A 17,750-nucleotide genomic window follows, 5' to 3' on the forward strand; every position below is an offset into this window, starting at 1 on the left:
TTTCAAAGCCATTTGTAATTTCAGACAGATTTTAAAAATATTTTTCTTCAATATTTGACACTTGAAAAACAAATCATCTCCAATTCTGCTTGATTACCATTGCATTAATTGACTTTATTCCTTGGCGCATAGGAGAGCTGTAATCTTATAAAGGTGTATAAAATCATGAAGCGTATACGTGGGATGAATGAGTAGAGTCTTTACCCCAGAGCAAAGGAAACAAGGGGACATAGGCTTAAGGTGAGAGTGGAAAGATTTAATAGGAACCTAACAGGCAAATTTCTCAAAGGATGGTAGGTATATGGAACAATCTGGTAGAGGAAGTGCTTGAGGTAGGTTCAGTAACAATATTTAAAGGACATTTAAGCAGGAACATGGATAGGAAAGGTTTAGAGCGATATGGGGAAAACGCAGGCAAATGGGACTAGCTTAGATGGAGCGTCTTGATCCGCATAGACAAGTTGGGCCAAAGTTCCTGTTTCCATACTGATTCTATGACTAATGCTTCTTTTAATTTTCAGGTTGAGATTAATTCTGGTAGCCAAAGATGACTGAGGTAATAGGGATTCTCACAAGTACGTGTAAATAAGGGCTCATTAAATGTAGAATCTGGCCCCTTTTGTCCACCCACACCACCAACTCCTGCTATAAATCTGTGCTCTACAAGTACGGAAGAGGCCACTTGCAGCCGTATTCAAAATGGTACGAGATCCTGTTGCATAGAGTCCAATAGCATGGAAATAGGACCTTTGGCCCAGTTTGTCCATGACAAATGAGATGCCCCATCTGTCTGGAAATTCTGAAGACATTTGCTGGAGATATATTGATTGTGAGGATTTTCCCATTCAAACTGCCCGTGGTTTCTGCACTTATGTTACCTGCTGCTTCTCCACGCTGTCTGCTAACATCTACGTCAACTGAAATTACTAATCTCCACACCCACTTTTCAGCATCTGTTCCAGGCTTTTGAGAAGCAGCAGTACCTGCTAATTTCCAACCTGTGAAATGCTGGCAAGGAACATTTTGGTATTGGTTTATTGACTACCACTGCATTCATGGACTTTATTTCTTGGCACATAGGCGACTGAGGGGTAATCTTATAAATGTGCATAAAATCATGAGGGGCATACATAGGATGAATGAAAAGGGTCTTTACCCCACGGCAAAGGAGACAAGGGAACATAAGTTTAAGGTGAGAGGGAAACGATTTAATAGGAACCCAACAGCCAACTTTTTCAAACAAAGGGTGGCGGGTATATGGAGCAATCTGGCAGAGGAAGTGCTTGAGGTGCTTAGGTTCAGGAACAATATTTAAAAGACATTTAAGCTGGAACATAGATGAGAAAAGTTTAGGGCGATATGGGGAAACTAGTTCCCTAACTAGTCTGAACAAGAGTCTCGACCTGAAATGTCACCCATCCCTTTTCTCCAGAGATGCTGCCTGTCCGCTGAGTTACTCCAGCTTTTTGTGTCTATCTTCGGTATTGGTTTATTATCGCCTTGTGAAAAATGTTATTTTGCGTGCTAATCAGGCAAATCATACCACACATTAATTCAACAGGTAGTAATCAGTAAAAGGGAAAATAAATAGAGTGCAGAATATAGTGTATAGCTGTGAAAAAAATGTAAATAATAAAAGTGTTTGGGCTGCAAGGAGGTACATTAGAAGACCGGGACGATACCCTAGTATATGGTGAGTCTGTTCAAGTGTCTGATAGCAGCAGAGAAGAAGCTGTACTTGAATCTGGTGATATATGTTGTCAAGCTTTTGTATTATCTGGAAATGACTGGGGTGTGAATTATCCTTGATTATGTTGGCTGCCACCACAAGGCAATATAGATGGAGTCAACCAGGGTGGGAGAAGCTGGTTTGCCTGATGGACTGCACTGACACTACAAGGAAACATTAGTGATGACATGATCTTGCTTTGCTTGTCTGATGGATCCGTACAGTCTTTGTCCGGCCCGAGTCACAGAATGGCCACATCACTTTTGTATCATCAGCATGTTTATTTAATGATGGCACAATCAGTGCAGTGACAGTAATGGTATTCTCATGGTTGTTGTAAGCCTCGTAAAGCTATGGGATGGTACAGCACGGAATAAAGCTACTTGTCCCATCAAGTCTCCGCTGGCTAACCATATAACTAGCTTCATGGTTCTAGGTGACGCACAGTACAAATGAAGGAGTTTGAATCCAATGTCAAAGAATTGTTGACGTTGCGGACTCCTTCAGTAGTTTTATGATCGGAGAATATTGCTGGTTATTTCCTTTCAGTGATCATTTCAGCTGGAAGCTGAGTGGTCCCTTCTTTTCTGTTCCAGCTATATCACCCTAGCACCCTCTAGTTCGCCCTAAAACTGTCCTTGAAACCCAATTAAAAAGGAGCGTCCATGTGATATTTGCAATCCCTCAAATCTTTGAACCTATGTAAGTGATGGTAGAATCTAGTTTAGTTTAGAGACATAGAAAATAGGTGCAGGAGTAGGCCATTCGGCCCTTTGAGCCAGCACCGCCACTCAATATGATCATGGCTGATCATCCAAAATCAGTGGATTTTGTTTAGTTTAGTTTAGAGATACAGTGTGGAAACAGGGCGTTCGGCCCACCGAGTCCACACCGACCAGCGATCCCCGCACATTAACACTATCGTACACACATGAGGGACAATTTTTTTACATTTACACCAAGACAATTAACCTACAAACCAGTACATCTTTGGAGTGTGGGAGAAAACCGAAGATCTCGGAAAAACCCCGCGTGGTCACAGGGAGAACGTACAAACCCCGTACCAACAGCATCCGTAGTCAGGATGGAACCTGGTTCTTTGGCGCTGTGAGGCAGCAACTCTACCACTGCGCCACCGTGCCTATGTCGACATATTCTACATCCACATATTTTATCAAGGCTCTTCATAGAGAGGAGACCTACAAAGAAATGAGACATTTATATTTTGAAAAAGACACCAAGTGTAGGAGTAACTCAGCGGGACAGATCTCTGGAGGACATGGATAGGTGACTTTTCGGGTCGGGACCCTTCTTCAGACTTGTTATGGTGGGGGGGGGGGGGGGGGGGGGGGAGAAAGCTGGAAGAGAGGAGGGGCAAGACAGAGCCTGGCAGGCAATGGGGGGGTACAAGTGAGTGGGGTTTTGATAGGCAGATGGTCGGACAAAGACCAAAGATGAAAAGACAAAAAGTGTGAGATAAGGATAGAAAAGTTGCAAATTCATATCATCATTTAGGATTTAACCCAAGCCTGAGGGAGGGACTGACTTTGATTCATTTTTTCATGCTGTTGCTGATTCATGTTTTGATATTTATGTTTTTTGACAACACAATTTAAGATCCTAAACCAATGTAGATTCATTGTGAAGGGTCTCGATCCGAAACATTGTCCATCCACGTTCTCTGGCAACACTGCCTGACCGGCTGAGTTACTCCTGCACTTTATGTCCTTTTAGGCTCATTGTGAGTTGTCGATTTCAGTCGTAGCTGCAACTACTCAGGGAAAAGAGGAGGATTAACAGTATCCTGGTCTGTGTCTAAGACTAAATTGCCTGGTTGCCCTATGAGGTATATAATGAATTTATAATCTGGAGTACCTGGGAATGGTTACATTTCATAATTTTAAGACAATAATTCCATTTAATGCAGAAAACTCACCATAATTGAGCAAACGTACTTCCTGATGCATATGCGTTGGTTCATACTCGGGTCAGAGTGAGTACTAAAGTACAGTGTAAACATGATAATATTAGTTGGCGTGATCGTCAAGCCACATGGGAAAACTAATTCAATAAACACAATGAGTGGTCATCAATTTCAAGAACAGTTAGTTCATTCCACCAGGTTGCCACAATGTCAAGTAATAAATAGCAGAACCCATTTACCGTCCTGGGCTATTATATATTCTGTGGACATAAACACTATTAATTTTCCAGAGTTTTTGTGGTCGGGATCTAGCATGAGTTAGCAAAGCTTCACATGTATTTCATTTGGGAACATGTTTATTAAATCATTGAGGTTGTCCAATACCCTGAATGAAGTCCTAACAAATTCTATTTGTGGCTCACTGTGTAGCATTATACAAAGAACATTTCACAGAGAATGACCATTTCCTCATATAGATAAAAAATCTCTGTTATAATTAAAATGTTCCATGCAATAGCAGACCCAAAGACTGGACTTCTATTTACATTAAAAAAAAACTTTAAATAATTATTTCTTGGTGTTTTGGGGTCAACATTTGATGAGCAGCATTTTTGAACAACATAATACAGTACAGCACATGAACAGGCCCTTCAGCCCATAATCTCCATGCCGTACATGATACCCGGTGAAACTAATCACTGCCTGCATGTGATCTATATCACTCCATTCTCTACATATCCATGTGCCTATCTAAAAGCCTCTTAAACATCACACCCGCAAGACCACCCATGGCAGCACCTTCCAAGCACCCACCACTTTCTGTGTAATATATACCCCGCACATCTCATTTAAATTTACCCTCTCTAACCTTAAAGCTATGTTCTCCACACTGAGATTTCCACAATGGGGAAAAAAGTTCCATGCCTCTGACAATTTTATATGCTTCTGATTTTTGCTTAATTAATAATGTAGATATGTTGGATGAGACTGTCAACTTAGATTTAGGTTTATTATTGTCATTTGTACCGAGGTGCAGTGAAAAGATTTGTTTTGCGTGCTATCCAAACAGATCAGAAATACCGTGCATAAATGGAAATGTCATGCACAAAGACAATAGAGAGAGCAAAGGGGAAGATAGAGTGCAGAATATAGTTTGCAACTTTGTAACACATTGCTATGCATCAGTCCCAAAGACAGTCCACTGTCTCAATGGAGTAGAGGTGAATCGGGCAGTACCCTAGCTTGTGAAAGGTGGATGTTGAAAATGTCTTTCAAGAGAGAGCTAGATAGGGCTCTTAAAAATAGCGGAGTCAGGGGATCTGGGGAGAAGGCAGGAATGGGGTACTGATTGGGGATGATCAGCCATGATCACATTGAATGGCGGTGCTGGATCGAAGGGCCGAATGGCATACTCCTGCACCTATTGTCTATTGTCTGGTACAACTTAGAGTAACTTGGCAAAATGTATAATAAAGGGAATCATAAAGTTAATTTTTCCAGAGTTTTCCCAGTCATTACCCCTCCGATAACGCAACTCGAGAGAGATTAAAAGCATTGATATCTTAATTGGGTCTGGCAGCCCATCTAAATAAAATTTGATTGTTCTTTTTGTCTATACTTAATGAAACATTCATTGGCCCATTGGAGTTGTGTGAAGTCCTGAGAATGTGAAAATCTATATACTTTTAAAACCGTGTGTGCGTGTGGGTGTGTGTCATTTTGCCTTTGAAACGTATTTTCTTGAAAACCAGACGTAAAAACGCGGAGATTTTTACAATTTCGGTAGCGATTTAACTTATGATTTCGGAAATCGACTCCTCTCTAAATTTGATCAATTATTTCACCAGATTTTTAATAAAGTTGTTCACAAAACGGACTGTTTTTTTTAAATCAAACCGCTGCGGCAGCTGCGGACATCACAATGCCTTTGCTCGCTGCTCAGCAAAGAGCCTAAAGCCGCTCCCCCCCCCCTCCCCCCTTCCTCCCCCCCCGCTCTCGACTCGCAGATGCTCTCCTCTCTCTCTCCCCTCTCTCTCTCTCACTTTCTCTCCCCCCCTCCCCCTAAATCAGTCTCATTTTCTCTCTCTCCCACTCTCTGCTGCGGACCAAAAATCTCCAGAGGGAGTATGGCCGCCTCTCTCCACCTCTCTCCTCCCCCCCTCTCTGCCCCCTCCGCTCTCCCGGCCTGGCTCTGTCTGCTGGTGTCCCCCGGCTCCCCTCCACTTCCCCCTCCCCCCCAGCCCTCCCCTACCCCCCTCCCTCCTCTCTCCCCTCTCCTCTCTACCCATCACAGGGGACCATCTCCTCTCCGTGTCCATGGCCCGAACGTCTGTCCCGCTGGTGGAAGCCACGATCGGCTCCCCGTCCACTGCTTTTGCAGCTCAGCAAAGAGCCGTAAAAAGCTCCTCCTCGAGTCCCTGCCCCCTTCCACCCCCGTTGCACTCCTCCTCTCTGCCTCTCTCTCTCTCTCTCTCCCATTCTCTCTCTGCTCTCACTCTCTCTCCCCTCCCACTCTCACTATCTATCTCTCTCTCTCTCTCCCTCCTCTCTCTCTAGGGGAGTTAGTGGCTCCCTCTCTCTGTCTCTGCCTCTCTCTCTCTCGCCCCCCTCTCTCTCCAGAAGGGTCTCTAGGGGATCTCTCCCCCCCGCCTCGCCTCTCCCCCCCCCTCTCTCTCCCCCCCCCCCCCCCAAACACGCATTGGGGGAATGGCTCCAACAGGTCTGCACTGTGTTATATAAATCCCTGCAGATCCTAAAAATGCCCGGTGCCTCCCACAAACCCAAAGCCCCCTAATTGACTAACTGATGCCCCTTTTTCCCAATTTCCTCCCCTACACCCCTGAAATCCCCCTCCCTTCCCCTGAGAAGAGAAAACCCTTACTTTCCCCCCATCTGTCACAGGTTTTCCGTCCACACCTGCCATAGTTAGACACTGATGGTTAGGCCCCCGTTGGAGTGGGAGGAGGAGTTTCCGGTAGGCCCCCGGCTCTGGCCCTCCCCATCTCTCCTCTCTGTCCGCCTCCCTATTATTTTTTCCTTCTCCTTCTCCTCCTCCCCTCCACCCCACCCCACCCCCCCTGTGGGGGGATGTCTCTTGCCCTTCTGTCTCTGCCTCTCTCTCTGTCTCTCCCCATTCTCTCCGCAACTGGCCCTCACTCTCAACGTTGCCCCCCCCACCCCCCCCCCCCCCCCCTAGACGCTGCCTGGTAGTTGGGGGCTCTGCTTCAGTGGATAGGGTTATTGGGGAAAAGGAGCGAATGAATAATGTTAATATAATATCAAGGGTAGTTAGTGGATGAGTGGGGGTGGTTAGTGTGTGTGACGCCGCATGCCGCCCCCCCCCCCTCCGCAAACACGCATTGGGGGAATAGACCCAACGGGTCTGCACTTGGTCTAGTGTTATATAAATGGCTGCAGATCCTTATAAAATGCCCGGTGCCTGAAACCCAAAAGCAGGTGTTAATTGACTAACTGATGCTGCTTTTTGTAAATTTCTCCTTGCATTACATTAAATTGGAAATGTGCTGTTTATAGAAATCTGAGAAGAGAAAATAAATTACTTTCTGTATTGGACTGTCAATCAGGTTTTCCGTCCACAACTAACCATAGTTAGACACTAATGGGGCTGTTCCACTTAGGTGACTCTTTAGGTGACTATGCAGTCACCACATGGTCACCACGTGTTGGTGGGTAGTTGCCGGTGAGTGGCCTTCATTGTCGTGAGGAGTTCCCGCATTCTGGGAACAAGTCGCCGAAAAAATTAGCAGCGACTAGAATGAAGCCGCCATGGAGAGTAGCAAGGATTCTCGTGCCATAGGTGGGTCGCCAGGCGGTCCCAGTGGGTTGCCAGGAGGTTGAAGGTTCTCGTAGGTTCACGTAGGTTGTAGCCAGTGCTGACCGGTGAATCTCATTTGCTCATTGGGAAAAAAAAGGTAAGCAGTAGTTTTCAAAACCAAGGGTAACCAACCGGTAATGTTAAATGTCCGCCGAGCTTCACAGCTGTGTATCTCTGGCTTCTTAAACGTTGTCTCCACTCCTTCTTCCCCCTTCTACCTCTCACCCCTCCCCCCCCCCTCTTTTAAAGGACTTACCGTACACTGTGCTTTAGCCATCGTAATTACAGCGCCAACCTTCCTGTTCATCGCGGTGTGCGTCTGTATCACCTTGGCTTTTTCACCATGTGATTTTTTTTTAGACAGCGCTCCACCCCGCTTGCCCTGTCTCCCGCCTGCATAACGGGCCGGGGAAGGAAGCGATGTGTTTGTGTTCCACTTTGACAGTCGCCGTTCCAGTTGCCGGTTTTTCAGGCGACTTCCGGCAACTTTACAGTCGCCGGCAGTCCGCTGAAAAATCGCCTAATTGGGACAGGACCATAAGGCACCTGATGATTAATCCAGAGGCATGTGTTTGAATCCCAGCATATCAGGTGGAGTATTTTTATTCAAGGATTTAAACAAATGTGGAATAAAAATCTTGGATCAAAAACGACATTGCATGAAATGACCAGGTTGTAATAAAACACCATCTGGTTCACACATCGGAAGGAAGTCAACCATACATACCAGAACTAGCTGGGATGTTCTTCTAGGCCTTTCAAGGTGGTTGACTCTTACCTGCCACTGTTCTCTCAGGAATGGACAATAAACAATGATTTACCAGCAGATAGTCTGGTTTAAATGTACAGCAGCAAAACAGCTGGGATTTCCTGACAACATAGTTCAATAGCACGCCTTGAAGAAATGAGACTACGACTAATAGATAAATATGACCAATTCTTAAGGAGTTGGTCTCCTTTCATCGACTTTTTGGAATCATGTGATGCAGCGGTACCGTAAAGATTGCTGATTTCAGTTCATGACGGATAGATCTACATCTCCGAATACAGATTTGAAAAATTCTCTTTTAAGGGGCCTTCTCTTCTATTTCTACTTTCCATTTTTTATTTTTATTTTTTTTTTATATACACCCTTCACGTTTTTCTACTCTCTACCATCTATTTTTCCACTTCTTTCTCTTTCTATTGTTTTTTTTTTTCTTGTCTTACTTACTTCCTTATAACATAAAACTAGAGGTTGTACATAGAATGGATTACGGTATGACATAGTTGGCACCTAAAATCAGGTTCCACTGTACTGTTTTGTACTGTATTAACTTCTAATAAAATAAACAAAAACAAAAAAACAAAAAAAAACATAGTTCAATGCTCACTGATTATTGAAAGAGTCCTTGGGTGAATAATGAGCACACATTTAGATCCATGGACTTTAAAGCAATAACATTTGTGGGCTTGGCGACGATGGTGGAAAGGGAAACAGAGTTAATATTTCGGGTCAGAGTTGCTTCATCACGAACCCTTCTTCGATTTGAACCATCATCTGTGTTTCCCCTCCCATAGGCAGGTTAATTGACCATTTTTATTTGCCCCAAGTGCGCGAGTGAGTGGTAGACACTGAACGGGTGGGAGGGTGATTGGTGGGAAAGTGGGGAGAATAAAATGGGATTTTGTTTTTGCAGGATTGGTGGTTGATGTTTGTTATAACTTCCTGTGCTCAACAGACATTGTATGACCTGCAGAGTTTGTTCAAATTCACTTGGACTTTCTCTGAACCCCACTCCCTTTGCTCGATCTCTCTGATCCATCTCCTGTCTCTGTCAACTGACATTTACCACAAGCCCACTGATCCCACGACTATCTTCACTATTCCTCCCAACCTGCCTGTTGCAAAGACGCCATCGCTTATTCTCAGTTTCTCCATCTCCGCCGTATCTGCTCCAACGATGAAGCTTTTCATTCTAGGATATCTGAGATATCGCGGTTTCCCCATGTTGTTGTCGATGGACCCCTCACCATGTTTCTTCTGTGTCCCACAGTTCTTTTCTTGTTTTTCCTCCCCCCTCCCCCCAAATGGATCAAGTATAAAGTTCATCTGGTCCTCACCTTTCTCCCCAGTAGCCTTCACATCCAACACTTTGTTCTCCGACGTTTGCGCCACCTTCAAAGTCATCCCACCACCAGACACATCTTTGCCATGGCCTGCTGGAGCTCCCGGTTGCTAACCATTCTAACTCCTCTTTCCATTCCCAAACTGACCTTTCTGCCCTTGGCCTCCTCAGTGTCAGAGTGAGGCCACATTCAAACAGCATCTCATTTTCTGCTTAGGTAGCTTATAACCCAATGGTACGAATATTGAATTCTCCAATTTCAAGTAAAACCCCCTCTCCCCTTCCCTTTCCCCTCTATCCTTCCCCCTTGTGTGCACCCATTTCTCCAACCAACCATTTCATCCTTCTACCCATCTCATAATCTTCCCTACTCTGAGTCCCCCATTTCCCCTTTATCTCCCCTCTTTCCTCTCCACACATATCCTTCCCTCCGGCTGTACATTTCACACCTCATCTTTCTTGATCTGACATTCTTTTATCTCCATTTCACCTCCAGCATTTGTCACTATCTCCATCCATCTTTTAATACAGCTCACTTCACCAGTATTCACCTATCGCTCTGCCCCACCCCTTCCTCTCCTTTCCAGCTTTCCTACCCTCCACCCTCTCTGTCTGCCTCCATTTTGTCTCGGCAGGTGCTGCTTGACGCACTGAGTTCCTCCAGTAGTTTGTTATTTGCAACTGGGTGTTCCTGTTTTCACCTCAGATTTGTGTTTTGATTCTCATGTAATATTTAGGGCTATGCCTCAATGCTGTGTAGTTATCGACACATGTACTAATGGGATTTATTTACTTACAGGGAAGAACTGCATGGGCCTAGTGGATCTGGACCGAGCATTGGCAGCAGAGGATCATGGATACACTGTCTATGTCACGTCCATGGAACCAGATAGTTGTTCACCGAAGAACAACCTGATAGTGGGGACACGTGAGCAGCTCAATGCCTTAACTTCAATGCACAATGTCACAAAAGACAACAACCAAACTGCCAACACAACATGAAAATGAGCTGTTTCATTGCGCCCCACTTGAAGTCCAGTAACTTTTTGCCATTGTATAAACAGAAAAATGCCGGGGGAGTCAGATCAGACAGCATAGAGTTATAGAGTCATACAGCATGAAAACTGGCCCTTCAACCCAACTTGCCCACGTCATCCAACATGTCCGATCAACACTAGTCCCACAGCCTGCGTTGACCGATATCCCTCTAAACCCATCCAATCCATTACCTGTTTAAATGATTCTTAAACGTTGCAATAGTACCTGCCTTAACAACCTCCTCCAGAGCCTTGTTCCATATGCCCACCACCCTTTGTGTAAAAAAGTTATCCCTCAGATTCTTATTAAATCTTTCCCCCCTCACCTTAAACCTATGTCCTCTGGTTCTTGATTTCCCTACTGTGGGCAAGAGATTCTGTGCGTTTACCCGATCAATTCCGCTCACGATTTTATACACCTCTACACCCCTCATCCTCCTGCTCTCCAAGGAATAAAGTCCAAGCCTGTTCAACCTCCCCCTATAGCTCAGGCCCTTGAGTCCTGGCAACATCCTCGTAAATGTTCTCTGCACCCTTTCCAGCTTGACAACATCTTTCCTATAACATGGTGCCCGGAGCTGAACACAATACTCTAATTTGCGGCCTCACCAATGTCTTATATAACTGTAACATGACCCAACTTTTATACTCAATGCCCAGACTGATGAAGCATCTGTGGAGAGAGAAACCAAGTTAAAGATTCAAGTCGATGGTCAGCTCTGATGATCTGAATTTTTAAGCCTGTTTCTCTCCTCACGCTGCCTGACCTGTTGAGCATTTCCAACATTTTCTGCTTTTTAAAATTTCTAACATCTACGATATTTTGCGTTTCGTTCTTAACATTTTCGTGCTCAGCTGTGGAAGGATATTGAGGTCTTGTGTCATTCTTTACTCACAATGTATCCCCTATTGTCACGGCTTTGTGCAATGACTTCAGCCTGGAAATAGAAAGCCACCTCCAATTCCATACTTTGACTTATTTTAACAAATGGCACTGTAACGCCTTGTAAATTCCACCTTGCCGTGGTTTGATCTACTGAGAAATGAAACTGACTGGGAATTTTCAGATACATTTTGTGAATTATTTCAGGAAATGTTTTTGAATTTTCATGATTTGATATTGTAAGCCATTTTCACTACAAATGCACTCAGTTCCAATGTGCATCAGCCAGTTATATAATGAAACCAGAAAATAAAACACGGAAATCTGATATTGTACTTGAGAAGGATTCACCTGATGGAGTTTCTGTTTCCTCATTTGACTGTATCCTTAATAATTGCTTATAACTTGATAAAATCTTCCCATCTCAATATTTGAACTCTTTTTTAGTGAACGAATAAATGGTAAAAACAATGTTTTATAGTTCTTGAATTAATTTTTTTTCTAAATGCTTTCTTTGATAAAATGTTTTATTCAGTGCAGGCAGGCAGACATAACAGCATTTGTAACCAGTGCTGGCTAGGTAAAACTAACATCATTTTAATGAATTTTAAGAAAATAATATTGTTCTATAATAGAAATAAGGAACTGCAGATGCTGATTTACAAAAGAAGATGCAGACTGCTGAAGTAACTCAGGCAGCATCTCTGGAGAACATGGATCAGTGACATTTTGGGTCTGAAGTAGGATTCCAACCCGAAACGTCACCTATCGATATTCTCTCCAGAGATACTGCCTGACCCGCTCAGTTACTCCAGCACTTCCTGCCATAGGTGCAGTTGGAATGCAGCATTCAATAGATTAGTAATATTCCTGATATTTCCAGGATTGTTCTAATATTGTGGAATTTGATTAAAATCCAATTGTTAAGTATGATTGGCAATCGGAATGTTTTTACAATCAAGATATAATTATTTTGTAATAATGTATATTTAAAACACTGGGCATTAAAATGTGTTGTTTTCCCTGGTATCACTGGTTCCTACTTTGAAAGGTTTAAAAAACAGGTTAAACATTTGATTGGAAAGTGTCAGAATAATAAAATGGACAATGTGAATAAATGCAAATTGTTTCTTTGTTTAAATTTGGATTAATGGTGCATTAACCTAGATAATAGTGGTCAAAATTTAATATCTATCTATATATATATAAAACTCAAATCAGTCCGCCTGCAGTACGGATCCCTTCCTGCCTTTCGATTCGTTGACGGCTGCTCCTTCCTCAGCTTCCAACACACTTCGAAACAATGTTGCAAGACAGGGACACTGAACTTTTCACTGCTGCAGCAGGCAGGGATTTTTTTTAAAGAGGCAGGGCAGTGCTGGAATCTTACTTTTGAGAACGGCTTCAGTTCCATTGGAGGAGATGGGTGCATGGTGGAATATTGGGTTGGGGGATCACACCATTGGGGGAGCAGACCCAACGGGTCTGCACTTGTACATATATATAAAACTCAAATCCGTCCGTCCGCCTGCAGTACGGATCCCTTCCTGCCTTTCGATTCGTGCCCGATACTCGCAGATGTCCAATCGGAATGGCCGATGCTCGCAGATGTCCAATCAGAATGGATTCATTTGCATGTACGACTGCCGGCTGCATTTCTTCCTTTGATTCATTGCCACGCCCAATCCAGACGCTCAATCTCCGAGATATTTTCTATTTCGGTAGAGATTTCGCTTTTCTTTCTAAGTATCCGCTCCTCATTTCATTTCGTCGTGTTGAAGTACATGTTTTTAATCAAATCCTTCTCCCTTCCCCCCCCCCCCCCCCCCCCCCCCCACCCACCGCCAAGTATTTCAAAAATAAACAGGCTTCTCCATTTACATGTCAGCTTCCAACACACTTCGAAACAAAGTTGCAAGAGAGGAACACTGAACTTTTCACTGCTGCAGCAGGCAGGGGAGGGCTGCAATCTTACATTTGGGAACGGGCTCAGTTCCAATGGAGGAGACGGGTGCATGGTGGAATATTGGGTTGGGGGATCACACCATTGGGGGAGCAGACCCAACGGGTCTGTACTTGGTCTAGTATATGTTAAAAATGAATAACGTACTACATTATATAATGATTTTGATACAGTCATACCAATAAAAAGCACCAAGACACACAAAATACATTAAACATAAACATCCACCACAGTGACTCCTCCACATTCCTCACTGTGATGTAAGGGAAAAAAAAAGTTCAATCTCTCCCCTTCTTTATTCTCCCATGGTCGGGGGTCTCAAGCCTTCCGTTGACGGGACGATCTTGGCTCCCGTAGCCAGAGGTCGGGCCCTCCGTGTCGAGGCAATCAAGCTCCTGCATCGGGGGTATGTCAGCTCCCCGCACTGGGCAATCGACCCCAAGTGGAGGCTAGTTGAGCCTTCTGCGTTGTTGGAGCTTCCTGACTGGGTCTATACCCAAGACTGCGAGCTCCGCGATGTTGAAATCCGCAGGCCACGGTTGGAGCATCGATCCCAGGCAAGAGATCGGCTCCAATGGTAAGTCCACGCCCCAGCGGTGGGGTTCAAAGTAAGTCTCGAGCAAGGTCACCAGCTCCATGATGTTAGGCTACAGAGTGAGAGATTGAAAAAAAGTTTCCCCCGACCCCCTCCCACACCACACACATAAAACAAACGAGAGAACATTAACACAAACTTTGAAAACTCACAAAAAATAACAAAAAAAGACAAAAAGACAGATAAACTGTTGGCGAGGCTGTCATCGTGTGGTGCCCCCCTGGTGGTAATAATAATAACAAAATCCATTCGTTTAAGGGTAGTGTTAGGGCGAGTTTTGATAGGCAGATGGTTGGACAAAGGCAAGAAATTAAATGACAATAGGTGTGAGATAAAGATAGTCATGCAGATTGTAAAGCCAGAAGCAGGAATATAGGTAGAAGGGGGGAGAGAGAAGGGGAGAAATCAGTGCGAGACCAGATGGGGCACAGGGAAGAAGGAATGAAGGGAAGGAACAAAACAGAGGGGTTGTTTGTGGGTTAGTTAATTAAATTGGGGAATTCAATATTCATACCATTATGTTGTAGGCTAGCCATGCGGAATACGAGGTGCTGTTCCTGCAGTTTGCATGTGGCCTCATTCTGGCAATGGAGGAGGCCCAATATTGAAAGGTCAGTATGGCAATGGGTAAGGGAGTTCAAATAGTTAGCAACTGGGAGATGCAATAACCTTTGGAGGACTGAGTGCATGTGTTGGGCAAAATGGTTGCTAAGCCCATGCTTGGTCTTGTCAATGTAAAAGTAGTCACATTGCGAACACAAAATGTAGCAGATAAGGATAGAGGAGATGCATGTGAACCTCCATCTCACCTGGAAATTCTGTTGGGGTCCCTGGATGGATGTGAGGTAGGAGATACAGGGACAAGTGTTGCATCTCTTGCAGTTGCAGTGGAAATTACTGTACCTATGGGTAACATCTTTGCAAGAGGCAGGGTGGGAGGAGGTGTGGTGCAGATAACTGTGGGTGCCAGTGGATTTGTAATAGATGTCAGTCGATAGTCTGTCCCGTCTGATGGAGACAGAGATCAAGAAATGGGGGAGTCCAAGTGATTAGAGCACAGGGTGGATGTTAGTGGATAAATAAATTAAATCAACAAGTTCTGCAGGAGTGCAGAGGCATGCTCGATGCAGTCATCGCACAGCAGAGAAAGAGTTGGAGGATGGTGCCAGTGTCTGTCTCGAGCATGGACTGTTTGATGTAACCAACAAAAAGGCAGGCATAACTGGGACCCATGAAAGCACCCATGGCTACACCTTATACTTGAATGTAAACTGTCTTAATACCATTGTTATTATAAAGGGCATGTCCCACGAGCATGTGACCTACATGCGGCGAGCGCGACCAAACCGGAAGCGGGGGCCGCGCGGAGGTCGAGTGAGTGACGTGAAGTTCGAGCGAAGTCCGCGGGAAGTTCGCGCGTGACGTACGCCGTCAAGACGCTGCGTACGCCGTACGCCGTTGAGACGGCTGCGGGCCGGCAGGCCATTGCCACGCGGAATTTTTTAACCCCGCGCGATGTCGGGACCCGCTCCGCACAACTCCATATGGCTCCGGCGATCGAAGTGGGACTGGCCAAGCAAGGCCGTACAGCTCAAGCAACCATGTTAGGTCGCGCTTGCCGCATGGAGTCGCATGCTCATGGGACAGGCCCTTTACTTTTCCATTGGCTGATCATTGGGATGTACATCTTGATGCCACTTTTAGTCTCCAATCTTCACCAGCTTGGAACTTTGCACTGTCCTGGGTGGCGTGGCGGCAGTCCGTAGTTCCATGCTTTATAACCCCTTGATGCGTGTTTTTTCTCGGATCCTGCAGAATTGTTTTCAAGAGGCAACATCCCCTGGGACGACAGATGGCACAATGGGCTAAGTGTTGGGCTGGTGACCGGAAGGTTTTGCAATGAAAGCTAACATACCAGTCATTGAAAGTAGGCATGCAGGTGCAGCAGGCAGTGAAGAAAGTGAATGGTATGTTAGCTTTCATAGCGAAAGGATTTGAGTATAGGAGCAGGGAGGTTCTACTACAGTTGTACAGGGTCTTGGTGCATACAGTTTTGGTCTCCAAATCTGAGGAAGGACATTATTGCCATAGAGGGAGTGCAGAGAAGGTTAACCAGACTGATTCCTGGGATGTCAGGACTGTCTTATGAAGAAAGACTGGATAGACTTGGTTTATACTCTCTAGAATTTAGGAGATTGAGAGGGGATCTTATAGAAACTTACAAAATTCTTAAGGGGTTGGACAGGCTAGATGCAGGAAGATTGTTCCCGATGTTGGGGAAGTCCAGGACAAGAGGTCACAGCTTAAGGATAAGGGGGAAATCTTTTAAAACCGAGATGAGAAGAACTTTTTTCACACAGAGAGTGGTGAATCTCTGGAACTCTCTGCCGCAGAGGGTAGTCGAGGCCAGTTCATTGGCTCTATTTAAGAGGGAGTTAGATGTGGCCCTTGTGGCTAAGGGGATCGGAGGGTATGGAGAGAAGGCAGGTACGGGATATTGAGTTGGATGATCAGCCATGATCATATTGAATGGCGGTGCAGGCTCGAAGGGCCGAATGGCCTACTCCTGCACCTAATTTCTATGTTTAACAAAGTGTTTGAAGGCGTAACTGGTAAACTGTCTTCCGATGTTGATCTGCAAACGGACAGGTGCGCCGAATGTGGAGAAGTGTTTCTGTAGCTTTTGAATGACCATTTCTGATGTGATAGAAGGCAGTAAATCAAGTTCGAACCAGTTAGAATAAGAGTCGACCAGGACTAGATAATGTTTACCGTGCCACTTGAAAATGTCTGCCGCCAGCGAAGTCCAGGGCAGTGCTGGTGGAGATTGTTGTAGCAGGGGCTGTCTCTGTTGGTGTGGCGCCAGGCTGTTGCAGATGGGGCAAGAGGCTGTCCTGTCCCGTATGTACTTGGCCATGCCAGGCCAGTAAAACATATTATGAGCATGGGCCAGCATGACATCGGTGCCTGGGTGGCCGCTGTGTGCCTCTTTGTAGTATTCGTCACGTAGTGATGAAGGGATTACGACTTTGTGGCCCTTAACTATGACACCATCCTGTATTACCAGTTCATCACGGACTAGGAAGAACGGCTGCACCTCCAGTGGTGTGCTGGATTACCTGTCTGGCCAGCCTCTCTTGATTATAGATGAGAGTAGCTGGAGAGTGCCGTCGGCGGCTGTGTGTTCGGCTAGATGCCACAATCGTTCCGTGGGAACAAAGTCAATGCTGAGAACCGTAAACTCGTCCCGTTCGTAGGGGTGTCGTTCATTGGATGCCCGTGGTGCGCGAGAGAGGGTGTCAGCCACGAGCCGTCCTTACCCTTTTTGTGAACAAAATTGATGTGCGTCAAATCGGTTGCTGGGTGGCTGTGTGCCTCTGCATAGTGATGAAGGGATCATAACTATGACCCCATGCTGTATTACCAGTTCATCACGGACTAGGAAGAATGGCTGCACTTCCAGTGGTGTGCTGGATTACCTGTCTGGCCAGCCCCTCTTGATTATGGATGAGAGTAGCTGGAGAGTGCCGTCGGTGGCTGTGTGTTCGGCTAGATGCCACAATCGTTCCGTGGGAACAAAGTCAATGCTGAGAAACGTAAACTCGTCCCGTTCGCAGGGGTATCGTTCATTGGATGCCCGTGGTGTGCGCGAGAGAGAGTGTCAGCCACGAGCTGT

At 45.2% G+C, this 17,750-nt stretch overlaps 1 protein-coding gene across 2 annotated transcripts in view; it reads left to right on the plus strand.

Moving 5' to 3' along the window:
* gstcd (glutathione S-transferase, C-terminal domain containing) overlaps positions 1-12,642 on the plus strand; it is a 219,554-nt gene extending 206,912 nt beyond the window's left edge. For both annotated transcript variants that reach the window (XM_055641751.1, XM_055641758.1), the window contains one exon: positions 10,396-12,642. In XM_055641751.1, the coding sequence (XP_055497726.1) occupies positions 10,396-10,598 (203 nt within the window). In that variant the 3' untranslated portion in view covers positions 10,599-12,642. The remainder of the gene's footprint in view (positions 1-10,395) is intronic.
* Positions 12,643-17,750: the final 5,108 nt, after the last annotated feature.

Source organism: Leucoraja erinacea, chromosome 1 (genome assembly GCF_028641065.1).
Source record: "Leucoraja erinacea ecotype New England chromosome 1, Leri_hhj_1, whole genome shotgun sequence".
NCBI lineage: Eukaryota > Metazoa > Chordata > Chondrichthyes > Rajiformes > Rajidae > Leucoraja > Leucoraja erinaceus.